This window comes from Chanodichthys erythropterus, chromosome 22, assembly GCF_024489055.1.
Source record: "Chanodichthys erythropterus isolate Z2021 chromosome 22, ASM2448905v1, whole genome shotgun sequence".
In the NCBI taxonomy this organism is placed as follows: domain Eukaryota; kingdom Metazoa; phylum Chordata; class Actinopteri; order Cypriniformes; family Xenocyprididae; genus Chanodichthys; species Chanodichthys erythropterus.
The window spans coordinates 17089175-17099862 of record NC_090242.1 but is presented as its reverse complement, the minus strand read 5'-3'; the positions used below and the strand labels follow the sequence as shown (position 1 = coordinate 17099862).

The 10688-nt window shown below is 34.8% G+C and overlaps 1 protein-coding gene across 1 annotated transcript; it reads left to right on the top strand.

Annotated features, from left to right (window-relative positions):
* The first annotated feature begins 3674 nt into the window (after positions 1–3674).
* LOC137012239 (glutamine synthetase-like) lies at positions 3675–7060 on the top strand. Its single transcript, XM_067375373.1, has 6 exons — positions 3675–3843; positions 3929–4072; positions 4250–4396; positions 5302–5429; positions 6389–6588; positions 6715–7060. The coding sequence occupies exons 1-6, from the start codon at positions 3675–3677 to the stop codon at positions 7058–7060; spliced, it is 1134 nt and encodes a 377-aa protein (XP_067231474.1).
* The last annotated feature ends 3628 nt before the right edge of the window (positions 7061–10688 follow it).

The window sequence follows — 10688 nt, the reverse complement described above, 5'->3', positions numbered from 1 at the left end:
CCTGAGGCATCTTTCCAACCATAGACCCTCTTACGTAGCATCATATGGGAATATACTGCAAAGTATAATGTGATATATTAAATAATACATTTCCATGTATGGGGAACTAGTGCTTATATGTTTCAATATACTGCAATATATACATTGATCATATATGGTTATATATTGATACGATATTTAGACATGAAGACAAAATAGCATTATATGTAAACTTCATAAAGTTGTGTTATTTCATGTGTTTTGCTCAATATTAATATAGGAGGAAATCTGTTAGTGTTTAATGTTCTATTATTTTGGAATTTAAAATGGTTTCTGGTATGTCTGAGTTTTTTGGGTTACCATTGTGCTGAAGAGTAGAGCCTGTGGGTAGGTTGAAATACTTGGTGTTTAGGTAAAGATGTGAAAGATTACAACACTTTTTGTTGAATGGTTTAGTATGTGTTGGTGAGCTTGTGTTCTTCTTAGTTAAATGTATAATATATATATATATATATATATATATATATATATATATATATATATATATATATATATATATATATATATAAATTTAAAACTCAGAACACATAGAAAGTATAGTGCCTTATATATCGATGTATGTACTGCTTATATCAGTGTTCTCAAACTCAATTCAGAGTCACAGCTCTACACAGTTTTGTTCCAACCCTAGTCAAACACACCTGATCCAGCTGATCAAGGTCTTCGGGATTATTAGCAACCTCCAAGTGGGTGTGAGTTGGAGCTGGCTGTGGCCCTCCAGGAAGTGAGTTTGAGGCCACTGGCTTATATGTTCAACAAACTTATAAATATGCATTACCAAGTCTTATTATATAAATCAAATCTTTCAAGATCTCAGCAGAGGAGGATTAAACAACTCCACATCTGAACTGACTACATCTGAACAAGAAACAAGATAATTTTGCTTGTTTTAAACAAAAAATCTAAAAAAAATTTAGTAAACAAGAAAAAGAATCTTGATTTAAGATTTCTTAATTATTTAGACTGAAAACAAGGCAGAAACACTAAGCTTTTTTTGCAGTGTGATACATTAACATTACAAGCCCTGTATTACTACAAAATGAAAATGAAAAAAATATAAACAATTATAAAAAAAAAATTAATCTCAACAATGGTGACAATCAAAAGTGTCATATCGCAGTGCATGCTGGGAACAATAGTACAAAACTCCCAGCGTGCATCACAGCATGAACAAATTATGCAGTTGAATTATCCTATTTTTTTCTTTAATTCTAACTATTTGCTTTTATTTTTTTGATGTGGTTTTTTCCAGAGTTGATCTGATTGTCTGAATATTTTGTTGTCACCATTGTTGAGATCCATATGCTGATTGCTCATATCTTTTTTTGTCAAATTGTTAAATGATATCTGGTCATGGTTTGAGGTGTGGATGTTTTTTAATTTCAGAAAATGAGTAAAAGCATGCAATACTTTGGAGGTGTGCTATTTTTATGTTAGTGGTTGCATATGCGAGTTGTGTTCTTTTTTGACAAAGTGGCCATTGCACAAGCATTATGTGACTTGGTTAGTTCCAACTGCAGACACAGGATTACAAGCCACTTTTTTCTGTGTTTTTCAGGCAATTTCTAACTTTTTTTCCCCCTGATGAACAAGAACTTTTGGTACACGATAAAGGCTCATTGTGATTTTTCCGTTTCATAGATTAGAGCAACCATAAACAATGCTAAAAACATTCCTATATAGAAAATGACTTCCTGCCCTCCATCTGCGTTTCGCACCACCTGTGACGTCATGTGCAAACTTATTTGGGTGAAAACATTCAATTTTTGTGTGTCTCCCTTTAAATGCAAATGTACAGAGCCCCGGACATGGCATGCAGAAAAAAAATAGCAGGCTAAATCGTGCGCACGACTTATTTATACTAGTGGTGGGCCGTTAACGGCGTTAACGTGCTGCGTTAACGCGAGACTCTTATCGGACGATAAAAAAAATATCGCCATTAATCTATTCTCAAAGTTGGGTTGGGAGCTGGGTCTATATTACGCAAGCTATGATGACTTTCACCTTGATATTTTAGCGCGGATGTATACCTAGCCGAATTGACCCTTCGCAAAGACCCCCCCCCTTAGTTACTTTTGCTTTGTCCGACAAGCCGTGGTAGTAGTTTAGTGTAGCGCCTCAGCTCAAGAGGCTCGTAAACTGATCATCTCTTACTACGAGTCCATTTATAGCATCAAATAAACATGAATGAATATGAGAATCAATGTTGTTTCAAACGCGGAAAGACGTCAATATACACAATTTTTCAAGCTTAACTCCACCGAAGTTAATCTTCTAACTCCGGACTGCTTTGTCGGACAAAATGGCGGATTACTTTTAGTCATTATTTGAGTAGCTCACATATTCTGAATGTCTTCGGCAGAATTCAAATGAGCCATTTTAATCTAGATTAATCTACATTAATTCCAAAATTACAATGAGATTAATCTAGATTAAAATTTTTTATCTATGCCCACCACTAATTCATACATTCCCTCGATTTACTACTTAGTTCCCTCGATTTATAAATCATATGCATGTCAATTTTCAAGCAAATCAGACAAACAGCCAATGAGGAGTTAAAAAAAGTAAGCATAAAATTCGAAATATAAGAAATGATTAATTGTTCGTCTTGAGCCGAGAATTCCAATGGTATAAAGAGACTCCAAAATTGCTGTGGTTAATGTTTGGACCCTCTTCTATCTATGTGCCAAATTTCATAACTTTCCCACAAGCGGTTCTATGGGCGGCCATAGAATTCTTGAGAGGAAGAAGAAGACTGAAGAATACTAAAAATAATAGGATCACTAATGGATACAATAATCTTTACTAAAACAATAGGGTTTCAGCACTTTGTGCTTAAACCCCTAAAATACAAAGTAATGCACACCTGACAGTGAAGAGACATACAATGGTGTGTGAGTTCTGAGTGCACGACTGAAGAAACTGACACAGCAATGCATGGGTTTCTGGTCCCCCTGACTGTTCTACCAGTTTCCCTTAAATACCCAGACCAGAACAAAAGAGTTGTAATTATTTACTACACAAATATTTTTGGAATTGTAAAGGGCCTGTTGATGTGTCCCAAAGGGTTTCACATGGTTTCGAGGAGAGGAGCAATGATTATCAGATATCTTGAAGGGACACCACCCATAACACGAGAACAGAATTCTTTTAAGTTTTCAATCTTTCTTATAATATAAGTGACTTCTGCAAAATTGAGAGCATTTTACCAATTGCGCTGATACATTTAAAATGATACCAAACATGAAAAGGAATCATATGCGGTATATAGACATTCTTAGTGGACTTTCAGTGACTTGAGTCAGGTGGAAAGGAGAGGGAGTAGGTAGTGGGGGATGCACAAGCGAGGAGAGAAATTTGGGCAAGGCGGTGTCCTAAGCCCTTTCTTTGAGATTTTCTCTCCAGATTAGTGATTTTTATTGTTTTATTTCTATTTTAGCAGGAAAACCAGTCTTACAACTCTAAGGTTGTAGGTAAAATTTGAGGACCTCCTTCAGGTGATAGCAGATGTGGATCTGTTTAGTTGTCACACCAGTCACAGCTTTGGAAAAACAGGAGAGAGTTAAAAAACGATCAACATACCAAAATATTCATATTTTCACTGGGATTTGCTGCATTATATCCGGTCCAGGATGTCTTGCGTATCTGAAAGCTCACAACTTAACAAGGTCTTGCGGCAGAGATATCTCAGCCTTCCCCAAGGAGACTTCTGTCAAGTCACTTATGTCTGGATCGATAGTTGTGGTGTGGACCTGTTTAGCAAGACTCGAACCATGGATTATGAGCCAAAAATCATAGCCGGTAACTACGGAAATATCTATATAATGAGGTTTCTTGTGTTTTTCATGCTTCATGCTTATTGTTTTGTTTTACTTCTTTTTGGTAGATATACCAGAATGGGATTTCAGTCAGCAAGGATCCTGTGCTGAGATGCTACTGGTTCCCATCTGCATGTTCAGGGACCCCTTCCTATTGGACCCTAACAAACTGATTCTTTGTGAGGTGCTCAACCACAACCGGGAACCTGCAGGTAAAATGGACTGAAATGATGTGTAAAAATACTTTCAAGATATTGGCACACATTGGGTTATTTATCTCTTACTTCCCCATTGCTCGACTGGTAGAGCATATGCCGACACAGTGACAAGTTTTACAACATCTACATATTTACATTCATCCTCGTGCCTTGTTTTTTTTTAAATCCTAGAATCGAATCATCGTAACAGCTGTAACAAGGTCATGGAGAAGGTCAAAGATCTCCACCCTTGGTTTGGTATGGAGCAGGAATATACTCTCCTGGGAGTGGACGGACACCCTTATGGCTGGCCCAGACTTGGCTTCCCCAAACCACAAGGTTATCTAAATATTAGCATGAGTTGTTACATCTACAGTCTAGGGTGAGGGTGCAATTTGAAGTATAAACAGTAATACTGTAATTCCTCTCTAACATAACTGTAAATGTGGTTGAGACCAACCATTGATCTAAACATCAAACAATTCAGTCAAAAATAATATAAAGTATATATATATATGAACTGGAGCAAATATATGCTATTGTGTGTGTATGTATGTAAGTATGTATGTATGTACTATAAGTATATTTGCCCCAGTCCAGTTTATGTTTAATCTATTCTGTCATAAAGTATCGCAATGCGGTAGAACCTAAAATTCTGTGGAAGAGTTCAGATGGTCATTTTCATAAAATAAACCCTTAGAAGTTTAAAAAAAGTAACTCAAATAAATAAACAACAAATATCCATGGGTAACGACGAATAATAGGAAATAGTAGAGGGTCGTCTACTGTCATTTTCCCTCTGAACTTTGTGGGAGTTTTTCACTCTCACCAATATGACAGGAACCATAGTAGGCCTAACTGCTTTCTCATTCACTTCAGCTGTAGGAAAAAGAATGTGTTTAATTTTATCATGGATTTCTGCATAAATTGGTCATAAAATGTGTTGAGGTTCTGGCCTACAAGTAAGTCATAAACACAGTCTGCTTAAACAGACAAACAATGAAATGTTGTTATTCATCACACCATTCACAAAACATTTAAAAGTACTGTATCTTTGTGTGGTTGTTTAAGCAGATGGTTTTTATTACTTGAAATTAAAATACATGTCTTAAGATGCTGAGGAACAGATATTGGTTAAGTATTAGTATGTAGCACATTCTTTTATGGCTTATGTTCAACTGTACATGTGTCTATCATTTTTTCTGAATCATAGAAATTTAAATTTTGTGTCTCTCTTCTTTCAGGTCCATATTACTGCAGTGTTGGTGCTGACAGAGCCTTTGGCAGAGACATTATGGAGTGTCATTATAAAGCCTGTCTGTATGCGGGCATCAAAATCAGTGGCACTAATGCAGAGACCATGCCCTCTCAGGTAACTACCATGAAGTTATTAGGTATTACAGATACAGTGGGCTCCACATTACTGAAAATATTTGTTTTTGTCATTTCTTCTTTTAGTCTTTCATTCAAAATATTCATAAAAGTTAATTTACACAAAATATAATTGCAGAATAAATTTAAAAAATATATGTTTTTTTCCCCCAAAATTATTAGCACCTCTACAAACTCTAATCAGTAAAAATCTAAATTTTCTAAAAATCTAAATTCAAAAATCTAAATTTAAAAATCTAAATTTATTCCCATTCATCTTGGCCCAGTTTACACCTCGTATTAAAGTGTTAGTTCACCCAAAAATGAAATTTCTGTCATTAATTACTCATCCTCATGTCGTTCCACACCCGTAAGACCTTCATTCATTTTCGGAACACAAATTAAGATATTTCTGATGAAATCCAAGTGTTTTTTTTTCTTATCTCCAATAGAAAGTAACAAAATTACCACGTTCAAGGTCCAGAGAAGTAGTGAAAATGTTGTTATAATAGTCTACAGTGATTCAACGTTACGAAGCCACGAGAATACTTTTTATGCACAAAAACAAAACAAAGATAATGACTTTATTCAATTATTTTCCCTCTTCCCTGTCAGTCTTGTATGCAGTTGACGCAGTGAATATAGTGCATGTTCTACGTCCAAATGCCAACGGAAGCTGTTCACAAATTTTTTTCTTTCAACTATTTGACCGTAATTAAACTTTAGATTTTTGTGAAAATTTTGAATAAAAGACTAAGAGGAAAAATTGCAAAAACAATTTTTTCCAGTTCTGCTCATATTTACCAAGGGTGCCAATATTTGTGGAGACTCTCAACCAATATTCATGCTTTTCTACTTATTGTATCAGTTGTGAAATAAAACAATGTCATTAGATCTCTTTTATGTATAGGCCTATCTATGTTCTGGATGACCAATGAGGATAGCTTACTCTGTCTGCAGTGGGAGTTTCAGGTGGGTCCATGTGAAGGAATTGAGATGGGAGATCATCTGTGGATGGCACGTTTCCTGCTACACAGGGTGTGTGAAGATTTTGGAGTGGTGGCCACCCTGGATCCAAAACCCATGACAGGAGACTGGAATGGAGCTGGTTGCCACATCAATGTGAGCACAGTGCAAATGAGAGAAGAAGGAGGAATTGAGTATGTACTGACTTATGCATACAAACAATCATAAAACTCAGAGACACTAAAGACAGGAGATTGTGAGTGCTGTTACTGTGATATTAACATGTCATCTGACTTCCATCCTCCTCCTCTCTGCATCAGGCACATTGAGAAAGCCATTGAGAAACTGAGTAAGCGTCATGCAGAGCATATTCGAGTCTACGACCCAAGTTGTTGCGAGAATAACAAGCAGCGCCTCACGGGTCTTCGGGTGTTCTCCAGCATCCATGATTTCTCAGCAGGTGTTGCTAACCGCAGGGTGAGTGTCCGTATTCCCCTACGGGTGGCTCAGAACAAACGTGGTTACTTTGAGGACCGCCGTCCTGCCGCCAACTGTGACCCATATGTTGTGACCTGCGCAATTGCCCGCACATGCATGCTGGAAGAGGAGGAAGAATTTAAATGGAATTTTGGAAACAAAAATAATGGTTGTTTAATGTTAGAATGAATACTCATCTAATATTGCATATACTTGATATTTCTTTCAATTTAAGACTTAAAATAAAAATCAATAAAATAAAGATCAATATAAAATAAAACTATATATGCACTAAAATGTGGCTTGAATTCTTTCACTAATGAACTTAATGAAACATGGTCTGGTAACACTTACAATAGTTACAAATACAAAAGTTTCATAAATTAGCTAATTACATAACATTAACTGACACAGAAAAATACTTCTAAGGCATTTATTGATTTTAGTTCATTTTAATTTCAACATTTACTAATACATTACTAAAATCAAAAGTTGTATCTGAGCTAACATGAACTAACAATGAACAGTTGAATTTTTATTAACTAACACTAACAAAGATTAATAAATGCTGATTGCATTAACTAACGTTAACTAATGAGAGATTATTGTAAAGTTTATTTACATTTAAAAAGTAAATTTAAAATAGAACAAGTATACAGCATAGCATAAAATAGTGCATTGTGACATAACGGGGGCTCCGAAAATAATATCATAAAATTTTAAATGTTAATGACTTTTTGTTATTTAATTTCAGAGAAGACATAAAACAATCAAATTCCACTAAAAAATACCTTAAATACTGGGGATGAATTTAAGCATTTTTGTTTATGTATGTACAATTTTGACAGTAATATAATTAAATGAATGCATTCAGGGCCTTTGTTAACATTGTTTTCATAGTACACAATAATATCCTTTAATGAAAAGCAGTATTACTAAATTAAAAATAAATTCTGCCAATTCCCTCCAAAAACTTTGGGTAATTTTATATTCAAAAAAGAAAAGGAAAAGTACACAAATGTCGTTTGGTCTGATTGCCTTTTTTCTGGCTGTCCATAAGAGGGCGTAATAGGCAAATGTTCAGGATTCAGGAGAAGAAACCTTTTTTATTCAAATGTTTAATAACGCAATTTTATTAATCAATATCTTAGTGTTATTTTCTAGTAAAAAATATATATACATCCATTAAACAAGATATATGTACCTCAGAATAAATTTGTAAATTATATTAATAGGCTACTTGTCTTTTCAAGAGTAGGCCTTGCCTATATCTTTGAATGTATGTTCCCTTATTCAGTTAGACGATTCGCTTGTTTAAAGCATGAACTTAAAATGTATCATTTATTGTTTCATATTTTATAACAGCTAATTCTTGCAATGTTATTTAGACTATACGGATCTTGTAGATGCCGATAATGCCTAGGCCCTACAATAAATCAATGACTGACCTTCTCCATCTTTCACACAAGTGTATTCGAACAAATACCAATCTGACACAATTCTTTTAAAACTCATGCATTCGAATGGTTTTAATAAAATTGCTATTTTTCTCCATTAGGCCCTAATTGAATATGGACTGCACAAAGCAGACCTCTCAGAACAAGACTGTCAGCATGCACAGGAGATGGATTTAAAGTGGCTTCTATTTTCAGCAGATGAGTGATGTGTGGAGCGCGGGAGTGTGTTCATTCCCCGTCATGAGGTGAATTTATTATTCCCAGAACAATGGCAAAAGGGATGTCTGTTCAGTTTTATCAGTGCTTGTGTCGCTCGCTAGACAGATGGAGTTATGGATCTCTGCTGTGTTCTGCTGATTTTACTTGTTGGTTGTAGAGAAAGCACAGTGTGGTGCTGTTTGCACATTTAGATCACAGCATGTGGGTCAATGACGTGACACTCATTTTTTGTTTGTCAAGCTCTAATTATTAAAAAAATACATTAGAATTACAATAGAGATCAAATAATTTCTTGAATACATGCCAGAGAGACTAAATACAAATGCTTTAAAACATGCTTTTAAATTCAGAATTATGTTGTATATGTTTGTGGTGCTTCATGGTGTAACTTTGCAGCGTGTAAACAGGAAAATATGAAATTCTATGAAATTTCAGGATCATAAAGAACAGGGTGAGCCTGACTGACAATCAAGATTATTCCACTCTATCTATCTATCTATCTATCTATCTATCTATCTATCTATCTATCTATCTATCTATCTATCTATCTATCTATCTATCTATCTATCTATCTATCTATCTATCTGTCTATCTGTCTGTCTGTCTGTCTATCTATCTGTCTTTCTGTCTATCTATCTATGTCTGTCTGTCTATCTATCTATCCATCTATCCATCTGTCTGTCTATCTGTCTACCTATCTATGTCTGTCTATCTATCTATCTATCTATCTATATTGGAATAATCTTGATTTTACAGTTTTTCTCAGTCGCTTTGGTACATTTCTCGAATCAAACTCACAATTTGCAAAACAGTAAGTGCATTTCTCAAAACAATTTGTACAAATAGCAAAACACCATGGATAACCTGCAAAAGCCACTCTCTTACTCAAAATCCTTAGTTCATCTCTCAAAAGTAAATATCTGTGTCAATGAACATGTCAGTGCCATCAGAATGACAAGTCCTTGTGTCATTGTGTACGGATAAGAAAGTCAAATTGTTTAGTCATGTTCTCAATATAACTGTTTACTCTGGAGGGACGTTCTGATGGAAACTATGGCTAAAGTTTTGATGACAATTATTGTCAATTATAAGTTACATCTTAGTGTATGTGTGAGTGTAATTGCAAGAGAATGGAAAAGATTCAAATTTACTCTCTTTCTGTTTGTACTGTATTTTATTGACAGAACATGTCATTGAGTCATTGAGTCATGTTGTTATTGAGTCATGTCATGTCGTCAAGATTCACCTGGGAGCAATTTACCAATTCAGGACAGATTTAGAAAAAGTCTAATGGAAATATAGAAAGTATAGAAATATGCTTGAAATATTATGATAACTTGTTCAACCATTTTGCATGTAAAGACTTGTGCCTAAATGTTGTGGGGGGTGAGACTATTCAACAGAGACCCAATATAATACATTTTGATCAACATGACATAAGCAACTGATAATGTAGGAAACAACAGAGAATTGTACATAATCATTTGCATGGAAAAGAAAATGAGAATATGCTTTTTTGATGTGCACAAGTGACACAATGATGTGAGAATTGAACAGGTAGTTGTGAGAATTTCAATTCTGATCTGAGAAATGTACCAAAGCGACTGAGAAAAACTGTAAATATGGGTTGTGGGTGGGTTTAGGCCTATATTGAGACAATCTGTTATTGACTGTTTTTCACTTCACTTGATGTGTATTACTATGCTTTACAGTAAACCGGAAATACAATAAAAAGATTAGGGGAAATGCGCAGACTTACTATGTATTCAAGGTGTGGCTTTTTTTTTTTTTTTTTTTTTTTAAATTGATGCAACACTGAACATGTTTTTCAATAGCCTAGGCCTACTATAGTAATTACATTTCTGCTGTTGAAAATTATATAAACCTTTTGTTGTTATTGTTGTTTGTTTGTTTTTGGCCCAAATCTGATTCCAACAAAATTATTATTTTTTTAAATTTTATTTAATATTTTGGATGCTGGTGACAAACTTTCAAGAAGATTCCCCAAAAAACTAAATACATAAGTATCATACGATTAATTTTGCAACTACCTCGAGGATCATGAAGAACAGGGGGAGCCTGACTGACAATCCCGATGACGTCAGCGCTCGTGAATGGGCGGAGAGATGAGAGCCGCAGGT

Excerpts from the sequence above, each read along its gene's own strand:
- LOC137012239 (XM_067375373.1), top strand. The coding sequence starts at position 3,675 with ATGTCTTGCGTATCTGAAAGCTCACAACTTAACAAGGTCTTGCGGCAG. Across the intron at positions 5,430-6,388 it reads CAGAGACCATGCCCTCTCAG|TGGGAGTTTCAGGTGGGTCC; the intron begins GTAACTACCATG and ends CTCTGTCTGCAG. Across the intron at positions 6,589-6,714 it reads AGAGAAGAAGGAGGAATTGA|GCACATTGAGAAAGCCATTG; the intron begins GTATGTACTGAC and ends TCTCTGCATCAG.